Raw genomic sequence first — 19,791 nt, 5'->3', positions numbered from 1 at the left:
TAGATTTCTGGCAAGGTGTATCAACAACAAGTTTCCAGTTCCATTATTTCCACCAGATCCTTGACATTATGTATAAGCTGATTAAAGATAAAATCTCTTGGGTTATTTAAAATTTCTGTATCTACCCTTGCTGCTGCTTGCTTTTTTGCTTCTTCATGTTTATCTGGCATGGGTGAGCTCTGACATTTTGATTTGTCTGGCCATGTGTGATTAACAATTTCCATGGGTGATTTTAGAAAACAAGGCTCTATCTTCCTCTGTGCTGCCTTTTTATTTAGGCTTTAAGATACACTAATTTTGCTAGATTTCTTCTGTTGAGGAAAGTAAGGCAAAATAAGACTTGATGCAAATGATATTGTGTCAGAACCAAGATTTAAATTCTGGAGCACCTGGGTCTGAAAACTCTTGCTGAAAACTTCCATTTCTTTCTAGCATTCCAGGTGAACACCTGCAGGGAAGACAGACATGGCTGTCTTTAGTCAATGTATTGGGCAAAAACATCTAACAAAACATGCCATTTGTATGGCTCCCTTAACTTCTTCACATTAACAGACAGTTGATGAAGTACTCTCAAGAAAACACTATAGAATAATTCAAGAACTCCAGAGAAGTAAAAACTATTATTTAGGTCTGTCTTGAGTCTCATCTAAGTAGGGGGAGTTTGTTATTCTAAGTCCTGAATTATAGGGAAAACACTGGGTTTTTCCACCAAACTTCTTGATGTTCCTTGGACTGCCAAGTTAAAATGAAACCAGACCACCCACAGTCAATATCACCAGCAGACCTCCTGTGAATCATCACAGCATTTGCACACTTTTGCTGGAAAAGGTGTCCATGATACATGAATATTCTCAATATTTGATGGGTTAAAATCTTAACCAACTTTGAGACTACAATGAATATCCACTGAAGCATCAATGTCTCTGTATTGTGTGAACTGATTCTAAAAACCTCTGAAATCCAAACAGAATTATACTGAATTATACTGCAGCTCAAAGCTTATAGAACCATCTGGGTAACATCAACTAAAGTCCTCAAGAAATTGTAAGGGATTCTTAGCAAGCACCAGACTCCAAAATAGTTTTTTGCTTTAAAACAATGAAATTAGCACACTTCAGAGAAATAAAATGTAATGGCCTTGTGAAAGGAAATCCTACAGTAACTGTCCAGAACACTGAAGCTCTGGGATACTTCCAGGCATCTCCATTTTTAATGCCCCAGCTTAACAGGGCTTTTTATTTGTGCACTACTTCATAATTACTTTTTCCAGAACTAACAAAGCTAAAGGACTGGCCAGGCTCCATTCTGGAGATCACAATTTCCCTGGACTTTACAGGAAATCCACTTGTTGCTAAGCTAAATAATACCATAAACTCTAAGTGAAATATGTCATTAGTTTTCATGCAGTCAGCTGTGCTCGAGGGGGTAAAGTAAGTGCTGGTTCCTAAGCATGATTTACCTCAGCTTCTGCCCCTACAGATATTTCCAAATGCTGACTTTTGTTGCTGTCAAATACATGATCTTATTTACTTAGTATACTTTGACAAGTAACAAGGGAACTAACACTGGTGTGGTTCTTCAGGAACTGACGGCAGCTGCGTTAGGTTAAACAAAAGCTCTCTGCAATACTTGTCTCTAACTTGGCATCAGCTTTTCTGTTACTACAGCTAAAGTCCTGTTTCTAGCAGTAGTTGAATTTACAGGCAGGAAGTATTTAGATCATGTTATGCAACTTGTTTCAGTAGGAGCAATTTGATGAGTATTTTAACTCTCTTTTTCTTGGTGACTACTTACTGTGTTAAGCACAAGGAACAGTCCATATATCTTAGGAAGAATTTGGAGAGAATTTAATTTACTGTAAAAGTCCTGAAATTGCTTTGCTTTCTTCTGTATATAGATTTTTGTGAACTACTTGTCAGCTCTACTGAGAAAAGTATTGCCACGTTATTATTTAGGTGCTGGAGTCACTGTCCCTGGAAGGGTTTCAGTGATGGGTGGATGTTGCACTGAGGGAAGTGGTCTAGTGGGTGACAGGGCTGGGACAAAGGCTGCTCTCCATGAACTTAAAGGTTTCTTCCAGCTGAAATGATTCTATGATTCTATAAATAGGAAAATATCCTGATGTAACTATCAGAAGTTATGGAAACATACTCTATAGGAAATATTCCATTACACAACATACACATGACATACACAAGCTTGCAGTGGACTGGACTTGGTGTTCAGGTAGCTCCACACCTAACAGGTAGCTTATTACTACCTCAGAGAATGTTTGATATGAACCTTACACGTGTGGATTGCTATGCCACGCTTCCATCTCTCTGATGTAACTGTTTCTTACTACAGTATGAGTCTCATTTGTTAAATTCTCCTCAGCTCAGGTTTCAGTAACATTCTGTAGGATTGTCACATAGTAATTATATTGTGTGAAAAAACGAGACTCCTAAAAGAAATTCAGCATTAGGTGTTGCCTGTCAATTGCATAGGCTCTATTTTGCCTGTAAATAGGAGTATCTGAATGAATAATGGCAACTGTATTATGTACTTCTGTTATATTTCCTCCTAAACAGCAATACTGTCTTTCAGTACTTCCCTATGAAACAACAGGTAGGAGAGCCAAATTAACCAAACCAAATGTATTCCAAGAAACAAGGAGAGTAGTGGCTCCAATGGACTCCTGGCAGTCATTCCAAACTCCATTCTCATTCTGTCCAAAAGGAACTATTAGAACATTTTCAACTCAACTACACGTAATTATAGTCTGGATTTTGTTTCCAACACGTCTTACCCTGAGTTTCCTTGCAGATACTCCCCCAGTAATGTCCATTTAGGCAACTATCAATTCCTCAGCCTGAACACTCGTTGTCTTGTATTGAATTAATATTTGTTTTCAAAATATGTTTTGTTGACAAGTTTCAGGATTCTTATTCCTCAGTTGCATTATTCAACTTGTGTACCATCCTCTGAAAGCTGTTTCCTTAAAGACACCTAAGTGTGATATCCTTCACGTTCCACTCAGAAAAGGACAGAGTTTCAGATGAGACTGGCAGCAGTTCAGAAGCTCACTGCTAAGATGATTCTGAAGTACAAAGCACTGGTTTTCAGATGTGTCACTCTACATGTCATTCTTTTTTGACTTTCAGTCTCTGACACTGCTTTATCTCCGGTGCTTGCAAGACTTGGATCAAAACTGCCTGACATTTCTGAGTGCCAGTCCAAGTGATAAGTTGCAAAACTTGCTACCCTTGCTATGGTGTTATGGTGCCCATAGTAACAATGATGCATGTGCTGCCACATCACTGCCAGGGGAGAAGGGAAAGGTTACAGCCAGAGGAGATATTCTCATCCATAGTTTCTAGATGCCTTTGATCTGAACTGAAATCTATAAGTAACATTTGGTTCCTATTGAATAGTTCCTCTTAAACATAAGTCAAAACTTCTTTACTGTTTGAGTGAGGGAGCCCTGGCCCAGGCTGCCCAGCGAGGGTGTGGAGGCTTCTTCTCAGAAGGTTTCCAAACCCTCCTGGGCACATTCCTGTGCCCCCTGATTGAGGGGAACGTGCTTTAGCAGGGAGCTGGGCTGGATGAGCTCTCGAGAGCCCTTCTAACCCCCACTATTCTATGATTCTATTACCTAATAAACAGCTGAAATCCACTTCCCTGTGAAGCAACCAAGTGCAGCCTTTTAGGGGGTCAGCTTTCCAGGCACAGAAGGTAGATATCCCTGTTCTTCTATAGCTAGTCTGAACAGCTGTATTCAAAGTCATTCATGTGCTAGATTGTGCACCTTTATCTTGCTTTTTCAAATTCCCTTCAAGGCTACTTGACTTTACCCTTCTTTTCCAGGTCAGGAGTTGGGCAATTGGAGCTTGCCTCAAGCACCAGCCCAGAGCAGAAGGAGGGAGCAGCCTCAGCAGATGGGAGATGCTGCCTGTCTGTCACACAACAAGATCGACGATCTCCCACTGGTGGAGCTGGGATTTCTGAGAACGGTATCAAACCCACTACCCAACTGTTTCATTTCCTCACTGATTTGCAAGGACCTTAGCAGAAAAACTGATACTGCTGTTAAACCAGCCAAGCCACAAACTAATCCTAATGAATCTGGAAATCTCAGACCTAAATAAGAAGTAATATCCCAGCTTTCTACTTCTCACTCCACACAGAATGTTGTGTTGAGTAAAAGACTGAACATATCCCTTAAAGCTATGATTTAAAACTGCTTTTTGTCCATATGACTTACCTCAGTGGAACCTTTTTCCTGGCTTGCAAGTATGAAGTTTTCATTGTAAATAAAACCTCAAAACTTCAGCTAAAATAACTTCCAAGGAAACCACTTGCAGTTAATACTCTGTACATCTACACTTTGGAAACATCATGGCCTCTTCAGTCACTCTGAAAAGGTCCTACCTGTTTAGCCCAACTAGCACTAACTGCTGCCATAAAACTGCACACTTGGGATTTCTCATGGCACTGCATGGAGCATTCTTTGAAAGCCTTCTACAGTCACAACCCAAGAGCTTGACTAGGCCTTTGCAGAGCAGTCACAGGGGCAGTCAGAGAGAGAAATTTGGGGGAGAGGATCATTTAGGTGCTGTAACAATGAGACACATTTATGATACTCAGAAGACAAAATTCCCTCCCCAGGTAGTGGTTTATGTGCCAAGTGGCAAATGCAAAGTTTGGTAAATTTGGCACCCTACAGTGATTATTTTTTCTGGACATACATAGTTCAAACAAGACAAAAGCACCTATCTGACATTAACTGTGACAAGCAATCTTTACTGCAGACTGTAGTCTGACAAAATTAGCTTTTAGGTATGTATTGAATGGAGCTGAGAAGCAGCTGCTCAGGAGCAGGGAAAGTAATGACATGTAAATACAATTACCATTGTAGCATGTTCTCCATGTGGCTAGACCTCTAAACCAAACCTGCTTTTACAATTATCTTTATCAAATTAGACACTTTGGCAGCTCAAAGGCAGTTTCCACGTCTGACCTACACTGCCCATGCTTTGGGTACAAAGAGCTTTTTAAGCAAAAGCTTTTCAAACAAGTGAATTGTGGGCTTGTGCACTTTAAGATGTGAAGGCATTCCATCAAATAAGAAAGGATTAGCTAAGCAGAAAAAAAGAACAAGTCAGAAAATGTGTCAACATCTGGGGTAAAGCTAGGTGTACTAGAGAAATAAATCTAGATGCAGAATTACTTATCTTTTTCATATACTTTGTTAATTTCTTAGAACCAAAGAGCACTGGCATCAATGGAATTGGGTAGGTTATCCCACAATAGCAAGTTTACAAATTAATGCCCAAATATCACAGCTATGAGTGCTCTGTGATTCTCCTGGCAGAACTGTGTGTTAAATATTAGCTTAGTAGAAGAATTTTAGTGAAATGATAACTTAATGTTGAAGGTGATGCATAGGAAGTTGTGCTTTTCCTCTTTGGTTTCCAGTTCTGCTAATCATAACCTGCAAGGGGGATATGCAAAAGAGCAGAGGACACAGCCATGAGAGGAAGAGAAGGAAGCATCTTAAATAACATGAAGACTGCTTGAGATTCACCTGCCTTTGCCTCCTTTTAAAATCCTAATCTGAGGGTCTGCTATGCCAGATGCTGTAATCAATGTAGTGGATTAAACATACCAGTTTGAAGCTCTTCATGGAATCCATAGTGCCACAGCAGTTGCAGCCTCTGATTGTTCTCCCTTTGAACTCCTGTGGCAAGAAAATAAATGGTGCAAAAAAAGCTCACTACTAATGTATCACAGATTGAAAACAGAAAGTCTTTTGTTGTTGTCTTGGCCATCCACAGCCTCACTGGAAGAAATTGTACAGTATATTAATGTTTACAAGTATGTAAAGGGAGGGTGTCAGGAGGCTGGAGCCAGGCTGTTCTCAGTGATGGCCAATGATAGGACAAGGGGCATCAAGTACAAGCTGGAACAGAAGAGGTTCCAAAGAAACACAAGGGAAAAAGTTCAGTGTGAGGGAGCACTGGCAGGGGCTGCCCAGATGGGCTGTGGAGGCTCCTTCTCTGGAGACATTCAAACCCACCTGGGTGAGTTCCTGTGTGTCCTGCTCTAGGTGGTGCTGCTCTGGCAGGGGGGTTGCACTGGGTGAGCTTTGAGGGTCCCTTCCAGCCCTTAAGATTCTGTGTTAAGGGTTGCAATGAAAATGCAGACATTCACTCTCTAATTACAGAGCCATACAACTAAGCTTTGCTCCTCCTTAGGCAAGAATGTGATAACCTATAAGTCAGGCACACTGAATATTACTGGAATGAAAACTGCATTAATAAACATATGCCAAGTGTTAACACAAAACCCCAAGCAACAAAACCAGACCTTTCCTCCTCTATTACTGAAAATAGACAGGAGAAGGGATTAAACAGACCGCAGGCTGGCAGTGAAGGGCTCTCTGCAGCAGTGGGACACGACTGCCCTCTGAAGGGGATCCTGCCAAACTGAGGCTGCAGAGGAGTCCTTACAGGGACAACTGAAAGTGATATTTTAGCTTGGACCGCAGGTGCTTGTGTCCTTGAAACGAGACAGAAAATCATCTCCCTGAGAGTCTCTGCTGGGTGACTCATCCCCTTGAACCCCCCTTTGCTGTGCTGGATGAACTAAATATTCCCAAGCCTTGTGACACTGCACACAGCCTACATTTCAATGTTTGAAGAAGTAACAGCATTTCAATGGATCACTCTGTTAGAATCCATCAAACCTCCTCAATTAACTGACAATGATCGAGGTAAATAATTAAAAAGTTTGAAATCCACTCAAAATGAACGTTCAGAATAAAGGTGTGAGACCAGGGCTTTTCATGGTGTCAGCACTTCAGAAAACTCCCCGTAAGCTACAAGCATGATAATGATTCTCCAAGTCCCTGTAAATACCTTGCTGTGATACAAAGGAGTTAAATGCAATAGCTTTTATATGATGCAGCTCAAAAAGCATTGAAAGATTACTGTAATAGCACCTGTATATTTACATGCATCAGAGATAGTTCACTTGCAACTTATTTGGCATGTGAGGAGACATTAGGTTTAGGTAAAAAGAAGGTAAAACATTAGATAGCTACAGGTCTAATATTACAGTTATAAATTAAAACCACAGTCCTCATAAAACACAGTAAGGGAATTAATTGGATAACACCTTTATCAACCTCCTGCACTCTGACTATGTGTCCTGCTGCTGCAATGACTATGCAAAAAAACCCTTCCACAGTACAATGGTTTCTCATTCCTCTTCAAAAACATGCACTCAGCACATGGGAACAGCCATTGCCCCCTCTAAAAACACATTGATCCTTCATGCTCATCCTTACATTAGAGTTGCTTAAAAGAAAGAAAATTGAAGTGAAATAGCTACAAATTACCTGCAACAGTGCTGGAGTATTAAAATAATGATCTTTACTGAGGCTCCCTTGCCTCAGCTTTCCAGCCCCTTTGCATGAATGCTGAGAGAATGTGCTCTGTGTTTCACTGGGGCTTCTAAAATCTCACTTTCTGACTCGGTCTCCAGTTGCCACAGCTGCAGCACATCAGGCTTGTGTCTTGTTACTAAGCTGTTGTTGGTTTCTCGAGCAGAGGACCAGCTGTTCCGCTCTGTGGAGGGCCAGGCTGCCTCTGATGAAGAGGAGGAGAAGTGGGCAGCAGAGCAGCCATCCCAGGTGGACCAAATGAAGAAAGGCCTGGCCAAGCTTCCTTGCTGTGGTAATGGGTATGTTTCTGAGATTAATGCTGTTTGAGCCCTTTGACATGACCTGAAGGCACCATGGCTTCAGTAAGAAGCAGTAACACTACACAGCCAAGTTAGCAGGTTCCTTTGCCCATCCTTTATAGCTCCTGGGGAAGAATATATTAGATATTCCCACCTAACCCTCATTGATGTCAGCTAGGATGCCAATTTGTGGTCTCTGCTGCCAAGAGTTTTGCAGGAAAACTATGTTTTACAAGCATAGACCTTCCTCAGGAGGTTCCACTAACTTTGTCTTTTTTAATGTCCATGTAGATGTGATGAAAAGATGTGGAAAAAGTTAATGTCTTACCTGGAGACAACCAGTACTGATGGCTACGAAACAGCCCCTGTGGAGCTTGCAGACAGAATCACACAGCTAACTGAGCAGCTTGAGCTCAAAGGGCATGAAGTGAAAAAGCTGGAAACAAATATGGAAGAGGTAACAGGTGCCAGGCTGGGGGTGAAAGACTTGGTTGTGTATCTTTAAGTAGCTGCATTTCTAGACACAAGTTTTATTCTGGTTGTTCTGCTCTCTGTTGCTGTTTCTCACTGTGCTGCTGGGTTGTCATGCTTTCTTCTAACATCCATATTTCTGGTCTGGTTCCTACCTGAAACTCCACTTGTTTGGAGGATGAGATGTACACCAGCCACAGTCAGATGTGGGCTCTTCAAACACCATCATTTATTTCCACAGTTTAAGATGTCCACTCGTGCTCTGTTTGGGACTGATACCAGGGCAAACTAAGGAGCCACTCATCGACTATACCATAGTATAGGGTTACTAGAGGCAGCTTCCAGTGGTTCCTTGGCTGTGAATGCAACACTTCCGACATCCCAAGACATGCAGCTCCTCTGGGACCACAATCATTTCTCAAGGAATTCCTCCAGCTGACAGATACAAGGGGCTCACTGTTCTGGGATCCTTCAGAGGAAATCATCCAGTTTGCTCTGATTGTCTCTCAGGCTTAGACCAATATCTTCATAATAATTTCTTTAAACAGCTCTCAGGCTTAGCAGCATGTTCAGCTTTCCTCCAGCAGAGGTTAGAACCACAGTTCATTAAAAGCCCCAGTGCAGTGTCCTAGTAGTCCCCTGTGATCTTGCTATTTCAATACTGCAAACCTCTGCCATTGATGAGCATGAATTTCAATGCCAGTGATCTTCCTGTGAAACCAAAGTAGTGCAGCACATGCATTGCTTTGGTCTGCTTTGTCTTAAGGTTCAGTTAATGCTTGTTCAGTGTTTTATACCCCTTCTTGAAAAGGAGTGTAAAGATTTCAGCAGTGCTGGGAGGATTCCATTCAGCAGTTGCCATCCTTTGATTTCTATCAGTATTTCATCTCATTTTCCTCCTCGACTCAATAAAATGAAAGAGTTTGCTTGTGAGGAAAAACAAATTAAGACAGCATAAAATCATACCTGTGTCTTACACAATTTGCAGACCTCAGTGACAGGTTATTCTTGTGATACCCCTTAGAGCAACAAAAAGCTTCCTCCTATATTGCTTAACATCAGCCCACATACAAAACTACATTTATTCCTCTACCCACAGGAAGGTAATTCCTTCCTGGAGGTACTGCCAGTTCTCCTTTTTTTCCATTCAGAGGCACCCATCTCCTGCCACAGTATCATATTGCCTTCTTTTTAATCTCTGCTGATGGATATTAGTTCTGAGCACCTTGCTCAGAAAAGTACCAGCATCGCTAGATTAACACAAAGTTCCACAACAGAAATGGAATCTGCTGCTCTTGACTTAAAGGCAGGCAGGGAGGTGAATAATGCATAGTGTCAGCTCACTGCAACATGAATTTAAAAGCAGCAGGATGAATCATTTTCAGCCTGTTAGAGCTTTACTTTCATTTAGCCAGCATTTATGGTTTGTGTGCTTATAGGTTTTTTTACAGACAAGTAATAAGTAATTCTTTACAAAGAGGTGACTGTCTCTGTAATCAACACAAAGCAAATTGGAAGGCAAGGACAACTGGAAGGCAAAGATTTGTAAAAGCAGGGATAAAAGAGTTCTGAAACTTGTCATATCTAGAAAGTTCTGCTTTCCAGCAATATTTAGAAGAGGTCTCTACTGAGGTCTAAAGGATGATAAAGAACCATAGATGGAGAAAACATGAGTGAATTATGAAGTGACACATTGCCAAGTGTAGCATTACAAAGAAATTCCCTCCTATAAAAGCTTGCATGGAAACTCCCACCCTAATTAAAAAGGCAATTAGTTTATAACCTGCCATACAGGGTCAAACAAAAAGTTCCTCATAACCTCACACACCTCGTGGCAAGAAGCAGCTGCTCAGAGAAAAGCAATGAAACAGTACAGAGGGGTTTCCTCTTGATGGTTCCAAATACATGAGGGAAAAACATCTTGAACTAGATGTTGCATGGAGGATCATGCTTAAAGGCCAGGATTGGAGCTGTCTACCATGAATTTACCCTTCCTTTCCTTGAAGCTAATGATGCTTTAGGTATCTTGGGGCAAAGGGTCTCAGCACTACTTAGAAAGGAACAGGTTTTGAGGATTTTTGTTACCTTTAAATCTGCTGCCTGATGGTCTACTGTCACCCCATTTTTGTGCTTGGAAACCAGCAAATGGCCTTTCCCTCTTAATTTTACAGACTTTTATTACCAGCAAAACTGCCTCAGTTATCACCATTCCCAGTTTGTCCCAGCTGTGTTGGCACAGAAACCATGACTTCTGTTGTTCTCTTCTATTCTTTCACGTGCTTTTCGAGTTCTGTTACCCTCTTGGAATGAAAGGAACTGAAAGTGTGCTGGGTACTCAAACATGAGATTTTCATGCTGTTATCATAGTTTCTGGTCTGTTCCTAGTTCCTTTCCTAATAGCTCCTGGCATATGTCCTTTTGATCTCTGCTGACTGCTGAGCCACGTTCAGGAGATTACAGCTCTTCCAGATCTCCTCCTTGAGTGGCAGTGGCCATCACTGCACACATACCACATCGTGTACCTTTCCCACATGCCTTCCTTTGCATTAGTGACACTGAATTTCATCTCTTTTATTGCCCATAGCTATTCAGTATCATGAACTCTTGCTGCAATCCTTCACAGGCAGCCTTAGTTTTGACTCCCCCTCCAAAAACATGTACTGAAAGCAAACTTAATCACTTTGACATTCACCTTTTAAAAATCATTTCTGAATATGTTGAGAAGCTCCAGCCTTAAGACAGCTCTGTATGAGACCCAAAGGATTATCTTCCCCCATTGTGAACCCTCTAATCCTGGTTTGTCACTCTGTGCCCTACCCCCAGCTTCTAACCAGCTCTGAGTCCATGCAGGATCTGCACCACTGCCCTATCTTTTCCTTTGAGTCTTTGGTGATGAATCTTATGGAAAGCTTTTTGCAGGTTTAAAGTATTCACTATCTACTGAAATAACATTAGTAATATATATTCATAGAGCCTTTCAAAGAAACCTCTTCTTCACTATGTTCATCTATGTATTCAGCAAGTCCCCCCTTCATCACCATTCCTATCAATGCACCTGACAGAATTACAGGTGCTCCTGAGACGATTTGCTATTCCTCAGATCATCTCTGCAGCCTCTCCTAAAAACTAGTGCTCCATTTGCCACCCTCCCAGTCCTTTGGGGGTGAAATGATTTCAAATCTAAGTGACAGAGCACAGCTCAGCACTCCATCCTGCTGCTGTGGTACTGTCTCCTTCCCATTTTGAAAATGTTCCTCAGGTTCATTGCTTCTAAAAATGGCTCTAATACAACAGCCTCCTGAATTTCTGTGGAAGAGACAAGAGAATTATTTTATCTTGCATTCCTTAAGGGGTTTTTTTGTATATTAATTATTCATTGTCCTAGATGTATTTGTACACACTACTTCAGAGCTCAGCTTCTTCCCGTGGCATTCATCCCCTTTTATTCAGGGGGTTGCATATCAGCAGCTGACTTCTCAAAAGTGGTGTTTGCCAAGGTAGTACTTCCATTTCACAAACAAGGCACATATCCAAAATCAGACTCTGCCAGGGGACAAAAACCAAACCCACTCCTCTGAGCCCTGTGACTTAACTACTGACCATTCCTCCTCAGTAGCAAAGTTCTAAAAATAGGTTGTGCTTGATGATCATCATTATCTTACTGCAAACGTTCAGGTCAGCACAGGTGTTAGATATAACCCAGCTAGGAAAAAACAACCTGGGAGAATGTTTTAATGGTACACTGAGCTACTGCCTTCAAGCACAGCAAAACAAAAACCTGCAGACCCATATGTGTAAATGAAACAAAGCTGTCAGGCACCTGGTACCCTGGTATATGACCCAGTGACTGTTAGGGTACAAAGGCTGTGGAAAGCAGATTACCAGCCCTAGCATAGGAAATGAAAGGGCTTTGTAGGAGCAGTCAAAGAGGAGAAAGGGCAGCAGAAGCAACAAATGCTATGTCTAAAACTCAGTAGTGGCATTATCAGCTAGGCATATTGCCTGTGCTGTCTACACAGACTGAGCAGCTGGTCATGACACTGCACAGCTCCAGAGAACTCAAGTGGTGTGTGTATAACAGAGAGAAGTTTGCACTTGTCCTATTCATGTTTGTATGTGAGAGCCACTGCTCAGCCATAGCCTTTCAGGAACACCCAGCAGAGGACAGAGGGTGCCCTGTGCAGCTTTCCAAGAGCAGCAGCTCTGCCAGCACAGCTAAAGCGGCAGCTAAAAGCAGCAGCCAAGTGATGTTGGGGGTGCAGGGGCCTGGCAAGGTGCAGGACCAGGCTAGATGAGCACCTGATGTGAATTTCCATGAGCATCTGCCTAACTGCATATTGGGAAAGTCACACTGAAAAAATGATGACCTTTCACCTCTGTTGTTTGATGTGACACTGCTTCAGCTGTAAAAAGGAACAAAACTAGTTCATGTGTTTAGTACATCTCTATGCCAGGTGGTATTTAGAATGTGGAGGTAATCTGCAAGATAATAAAGGGTACCACGTGTTTAATTCATTGAAGACCTCTCACAGTCTCTAGAGTATGTGCTATGTCTCAGTCAGACTGCTGTGGTAACAGTGGTGGTAACAAAGTTGGCTCTCCATGCAGGAAAATGTTAGGGCTGTTCTGAGGGGGATGCTGAAATCATTGTTTGGCAGAGCGACCGGACCCAACCTTGTGTGGCTGTTGTGTCACTCAGAGGAGCTGTAGAGCCTCACAGGGCAGAGCTCACAGACAGCTGATGGAACAGGCTGATTTCCCTCTGACAGGGTAATAAGTACCAACCAATACTCACTATTAGCACTGTCAGAAACTAAAATGACCTTCTGGAAGGCTCAGCGAGGATTAGGAACTGGTTTCTTTTTTCACTCTGCTGACACTTGTGTTGTAACTGGAGTTCCTTCTCATCTGTTAAAATGCATTAGGATACAGATTACCACCACAAAGAAAAAATATCTATGAAACAGTGTGTGCATTAACTCTCTCCTCAGTCATTTCTAAGCCATAGTTGTCTCTAGGTGACAACAGAAGGCATTAGCAGAGCCAGCAGTCTGGCTTTTACCTCACGTGGTTTCTTTTCTCAGAGTAACATTGATAAATATTTGGAGGTTGTGTTTGCCACAAGGAATTGCAAAGAATGGTGACATTTCAGAATACTTGGCACAGTATTGACTGAGAGATAAGTTTACTTTTGTTAATAAAACCTGAAATCTGTCAGTGCTCTCAGAGGTCCAAAATGAATATTGAAGTGCTATGCTTTCAGGCTCTTTTTAGCAACTTGGCCGTGTATCTGCAACAAGCCTGGGTGTGTGACAAACAAAGACTTCTGCTTTTGCAAATGCTGTGGCAGCCACCTAGGTTTCATGTTGAAACACAAGCAGCATTTCAAATCCTGAACATTTTTGCACAGGGCAGTCTGAGACAATTGACAGGTCAGTTCAGCTTTGGAAGGTGCAGGTCTGAGGAGACTCCTCCTGCCCAGGATTTCTGCATCTTGTTGAATCTGAGCTTTTCTGTGCTCAGCTGCAAACCAGTGATTCACCAAGCACACAGGCCAGTGTTTTGCAGAACCAGGCTCTTCTTTTGTTTTTTCCTTAAGACACTGTACTTAAAACAAAGGAGCTAATTACCTTCTTGTTTCACCAAAGGTACAGATGGTTGATATGTAGGATTTGCAAAGCCCAAGGTATGATTTCCTTTGATGAGGGCTCATGAATTGGTTATGCCTTACAGAAGATGACAGGAATGCAAAAGATCAGAAAACTGCAATAGTAATGCTGGTGTTTAACATTTCTGCATGATCTGCCTGCATCCAGTGTGGAATGAGCTGCCACTATGTGCCAGAGGAAAGCATGCATTTCCTAGCAGCTATTGATCCTTCACTTCATGTCATACATGACAAAATAGCCTTCCTTTCAAGTTAGTCTTCTGGAGTGAACTGACACTTACTAGATAAGGGGGAAAACTTAGCTTTGCAGTCATTAGGCAAGAAAGTGAAAAGCTGCAGTGCTTATCATTTGCTGTGTCATTGTCCAGATGAAAGGCCCATTGCTAGGTGAACTGCAGCAAAAGGTGGAGGAGACCGAACTGTTGAAGATGGAGCTGCAGATGTTGGAGACTGAGAGAGTTAGGCTGTCACTGGTGGAAGAAAAGCTCATGGATGTTTTACAGCTGCTTCGACAACTTCGAGACTTGGTATGGCAAGAAAGCAGTCTAGAGATTTACAACTGGGTTTCATAGTGTCCTTTCCAAACTAAAAAGGATGTCCCTTCCTTCTTTTAAGCATAAAGTCCTTTACACCAGGACTGCCTGGTGGTGGCAGAAAACTGTGGCTGACTGGAAGCCTTCAGATCTCCTTTGATCTAGATGCCCAAGCTCTCATTATCCTCCAAACACAAACTGAGAGGAAACAAGGAAAACAAAAATGCCAGTAATCAGAAAGATTCTGGGTTGGTTTTCATCCTAGAAAAAGACTTTTGTTTTTGACTGCATCCTAACATGAAATGGGATCAGGATAAAACCCATTCTTATACAGCAATATTTCTTGTAAGAAGTTTTTTACCCAATTACTAATCCAAAACTGGACTTACAAAAGCTGATGCAATAACACCCTAGAAATGTGTGGCCAGTACAGCCATTCAGTCCTCTAGAAAAGACATTTTAATCTCCTGCTTGGGAATGATTGTGGTAAGGGCTGGCCAAAAAATGGGCAAACCACATAATCTGCAGAACACAGAGTATGTTGGGAGCCACACTGGGCTGCTGGGAACTCATTTCTTTCACAATGACTCGGGGTTCTCCACAGTTTTGAGCGAAGCTCTGCCTGATCTGTATGAGTGTGTTTGCTCAGACGATCCTTTCACTTTGAAGTACACTCATGTCATGTTCCACTGATGACTCTCAGGAGCAAGTGCAATATCTCATAATTTTGTAACTTGTTTTAGCACTTGACATGGAAATTCAGGTTGGAAATTTCATGCTGCAAGTCTGACACATGCATCAATAACAATCCAGTGAAGGATGAAACTAGTAAAGACTACAATTGGCAACAAGCATCATAACCTTTTGTGTCAAGACTTCAACGTGTCATTCACTGGTCAGTTGTATTACAGCAAATCACTTCTGCTTGGGAGACAATCCATCACACAGTGTGCCATATCTCAGGGATAATAGCAATGCTAATCATTGCTGGAAACCTGCCACTGTGTGCTGCCAGCTCCCATAGCACCAGTAGAGGCAACAGTGCTGTCAATGAACAGGATCATTTACAGCATTCCCAGTAGAGTTTGGCAAGGATCCCCTAAATCCCATGATGGGATTTACTTCAGACAGAAGAAAGCTTATTCAACAGAAAATGGTTTTAGGTGTCACTTCTCCAGCACATTCACCTTCCTGTTTTCAGTATCCCAAGCATCTCCTTTGCAAAAGAATCTACCACAAATGAATGAGTGTCCAGAGGCAAATGCATGTCCTATTGGGACTATTGAACCTCACGCTGTGTTGCAGAGGTTGTGTGTTTCCAGCCTGTATTCCCACCATGCCCCAGTCCCCACTGGCACAGACAAGCAGAAGGCAGATGACCAGGGTTAGTAAAGTAGGCTACTGGAGATCATAGATTCATTTTGGTTGGAAGAGACCTTTAAGCTCATCAAGTCCAACCCCTCCCCTCACCCTGCCAAACCCACCACTGGCCCTCAGCTCCACAGCTTTGCAATAGCTCCAGGGATGAGGACTCTCCTACCTGCCCATTCCAGTGCTTAACAAGGCTCTCAGTGACAAAGTTCTTCCTGAAGTTGGCAGTAGATTAAACTTCTCTTATTTTCTTCCCCAAGTAGTTGAGTTTGTCTTTCCCAGAGCTATTCTCTTTCTTCCAGGAAAGCTTCTATTTTCATTTGAACATAGAAGCATGGAATGGTTTTGAGTTGGAAGGGATATTAAACTCATCTCATTCCAACCCCCCTGCCATGGACACCTTCCATTACACCAGGTTGTTCCAGGCCCCATCTAACCTGCCCCTGAGCACTGCCAGGGATGGGGCAGCCACAGCCCCTCAGGGCAGCCTGTGCCAGGGCCTCACTGCCCTCACAGGGAAGAGCTTCTTCCTAATAGCTAATTTAAAGTAATCCTCTTCCAGTTTAAAGCCATTACCCTTTGTCCTATCACTACATGTTAGAAGTTTTAACAAGAACAACCTGTCCCTGCAGATAGAGGGACTCTAAGTGCTAATTGAACTGATTGCAGGACCATCTCCCAGAAAGCATGCATTAGTGTCTTGATAGCAAATGAAGAGAGTTTCTTTTTCTAGACACATTATGCAATGTCCCAACTGACTTCTAGTCTAAATCTACCACTGAAAAAGACCATCCAAATCCTAAGTCGTTTTACAATCCTCTCCCTTTGGCTAATGTTTATTACATCTCAATCTATAAGTGGGAGCCTGCCACGACACCCACAATCTCTTCTCATTTGTTTATATCTAAAATGGTTCCCAATCCTTCCTAGGACAGCTGGGTCTGAGAAGCCTCTCTCTGAGATGACACCACCATTTCTGCCCATTCCCCTTTCACCACAGGCCTATCAGAGGGCTGAACAAGCTTTTGCTGTGCACACCCTGCTCACACTCCTTGCCATCTACATTTGTTTAGGCACACACACAGTGGAAAAGTCTGTATTTTCCACTGAACCACAGTTATTTCTCCTTGTACAGCCACATGAAGGAACTGGAGCCCTCCACAAACAGCTGTTCTTTAAGCAGTAGCTAAAATAAAGCACTTGAAAATAAAGCCCTGTGCTACCAGGATGCAGTTTCATTTTCATTTTCAAATGCAGATACAGTGGCTTAGGTGTTGTTGCAAACAGTTAAAGTGGTGATGGACATATTTGTGCCATAACATTGTTCTGTTTTTTGAAGCACATATCTAAGCGAGCCTTGGGGAAAATGTTACTGAGCACTTTGGAATCCTGCCGGGACCCCCAACCTGGTAAGAAAATAAAGCCTCTACAGAGACCAAGCAGCATGACAAGTGTCCTTTTGTGAAAAACACTAGGTAATGAGCAGGAAAGAAAAGGTATTTCAAATACTAGGGGACTGGCTAGGGAGAAAGATGTACTGTGCAAGAAGATTACCTACAGAAAGTGATGTTTTCTAGGGTGTGACACGTCAGAATCATGAGCACGTTCAGGGCTGTTTTTAGCCAAGGTTAAATTACAGTTTGGCCTTCAGGGAACAATTCAGTACCCCACTAATGTCTGTAGGGCTTCATTGATATGAGAGAGTGAAAAACATGACCAAGCATGTAAGGTACTTATTTATCAGGTTTGCTGTCCCACTGTGTATTGTATTCCTCTGCTGCAACACAAACAAGATACACTAAAGGGAATATTCCTGTAGAGAAACTGGATCAAACCTGCTCTCCTCTAATAACAGTCTTTTGTGTTCCTCTTATGAAAATTAAACTTGCAAACTCCTCTCCCTTGACAGTGGTCTGGTGTGCCAGAGCTGCCCTTGTAGGAACCATACAGGGATTGCAGCCTGGAGGTTCAGATTTGATTACTTTGTTCCTGTTAGCTGGGCATTTGTACTTACCTTCAAGAAATGAACATCCTGTACCAAGCCTAAGAAGAGATGCTTTTAATAGGCAAACAGTAGCCAAAGACAAGATAATAAAAGACTAGATGTGGCCTGAGGGTTTACTTTTGGAGAAGGTTATTAACAGTGAATTAAGGAGAATAACACACAAACCAGTCTGGGTTTGTCCATCAGTTCAGGGCACAGGCAGCCCAGAGTTAAGCTGTGCTAATGCAGCGTGGTTGCAGAGGAAGCAGAGAAAAGAAAGCAAAGACAGACCTTTGTTGTCTTCAGGACACCAACACAAAGGGAAACTATATTTGAGCCATAGGTCTGATATTCTCCTGGTGAGAACAAGAGAAGAGGAGGCTGTTGTTGGTATCCACAGCACACAAGTGGCCAGAAGATGCTGCTGAAATGAAGTACTTCCCTCTTTATGGCCACTGACAAGCACAGTAACCTTGTGCAGCTCTCTGCCATTCTGCACCACCATTGCCATAAACAGCTCATCTTCTCTGCTTTCCATTTGCTGGCTGTGCACTTGGTATGACTCGAGCAGCTTTCCTAAATCTTTGTAATCAAACACCTTCTTCCTCTTTGAGAAGACCAAGTGGATGGGTGGAGTGGCAGCTCTTTAGTGTGACATGAAATTGTCCACACAAGTATGTGAGGACTCAGTGGGCAGTGAATGAAGCAAGAGAACCAGTAGAGAAAACAGTCTTTGAACCCAGTTCCACTTCCATTTTTATAGGGACAGGAATTCATTATGTGGTCTCAAATCTATATGTTTTATGGTAGTTTGTGTCATGATCAGTAAACTGCAACTTTCTATCCTGGTTCAAATGATAATGTTTGCAATTTTCTTTTAAAAGGAAAAGCCCACCTATTTGAAGTGCTAGATACTCTCTACCACGAGCTGACAGCCTGTGAACTCTTACAAAGCCAGCCTCTGGAGAAGGCACAGAGTCACCAGTCCTTGTCTAACCCACTGCTCATCTCATGCTGAGCAGCAGTGCCAACTAAAACCTGCACAACCAGCTGAGCAGCAGTCCTCACTCACTCCACCAAACCATGAAGGACTAAGATTTGGCCAGTTCAACAGAGCCCAGTAATGGACAAGAGAAACAGAATAATTCAGCCACTACAATCCAAGGTGTGCTGCTCTGGGAAGAACACCAGCTCCTCAGCTGATGTCAAAGCCCTCTCTTGCATGACTGAGCCTTCACAGGACATGAGGATGACACAGCAATGTCTGTCTCTGAGGGAAGCCTCACCAGACTACATGATGGCTCTGGAAATGCATCAGTTAACCAAATAAAAACTCTTCCAAATACACTGACCTGACCTATTTAGATAAACAGTTCTGGTTGCACACTGGCTGGGCACAGCTTCTAGCTATTGTGGTAGCTCAAATCAAAAGCAAAAGGCAACCTATGTTATCACTGGCAAGTAAACTGCTTCCTTACATACAAGTGACCAAATGACTGTGCTATAAACATCCACATGACTATATGCCAGCAGTGCAAGTTTTAAGGGCTTATGTATAAAATGTGCTTGTGTCTGTGATTCATTTTTTCACCTTATTTAACTGGTTAGATTTGTTATTGCTCTGCTAAACTTTGTATCTGCAATTATGGAGATTGCCTTGGAACCCTGCAACAGTCTTTCCTGACAATAGTCTTATATTTTACATTAAAAGTTTCATTTAACTGCTTGGAAAAGGTATCAAACAATCTTGTTCTCAGACTCTTGGGGAAAGAAAGGGTTGAAAAATTCCCTTTGCAACAACTGCTGTTGTCTCATTAGCAAGCGACACGCACGGCACACAACTTGGCTCTCTCATTTCATTCCCCTTGGAGCAATTGCACAGACAATTGCTTAGGCCCCACTTGCAGACAAATTAATGTAAAATCCTGGGCCTAATCACAGTGCCATGTAACATTTTCATCAACAATAAAAGAATGCCCAGGGCCCAAAGTAAAAACAAAGTATCATATTGGTATTGGGTTGGACTGGATGATCTCTGA

The 19,791-nt window shown here is 42.3% G+C and overlaps 1 protein-coding gene across 4 annotated transcripts in view; it reads left to right on the top strand.

The window, feature by feature from the left end:
- The window catches only part of EFCC1 (EF-hand and coiled-coil domain containing 1), a 53,197-nt gene extending 33,712 nt beyond the window's left edge, over positions 1–19,485 (top strand). The window contains exons 3-8 of one of the 4 annotated variants that reach the window (XM_062007955.1): positions 3,847–3,992; positions 7,593–7,725; positions 8,017–8,182; positions 14,233–14,391; positions 17,108–17,177; positions 18,637–19,485. In XM_062007955.1, coding sequence (XP_061863939.1) covers positions 3,847–3,992; positions 7,593–7,725; positions 8,017–8,182; positions 14,233–14,391; positions 17,108–17,177; positions 18,637–18,770 — 808 coding nt within the window. In that variant the 3' untranslated portion in view covers positions 18,771–19,485. Of the gene's footprint in view, positions 1–3,846; positions 3,993–7,592; positions 7,726–8,016; positions 8,190–14,232; positions 14,392–17,107; positions 17,178–18,636 lie in introns of all 4 variants that reach the window. The other 3 variants (XM_062007956.1, XM_062007957.1, XM_062007959.1) reach the window with 3 other exon arrangements.
- Positions 19,486–19,791: the final 306 nt, after the last annotated feature.

This window comes from Colius striatus, chromosome 15 (genome assembly GCF_028858725.1).
Source record: "Colius striatus isolate bColStr4 chromosome 15, bColStr4.1.hap1, whole genome shotgun sequence".
Classification (NCBI taxonomy): Eukaryota; Metazoa; Chordata; class Aves; order Coliiformes; family Coliidae; genus Colius; species Colius striatus.
This window is presented reverse-complemented; position numbering and strand designations above follow the sequence as displayed.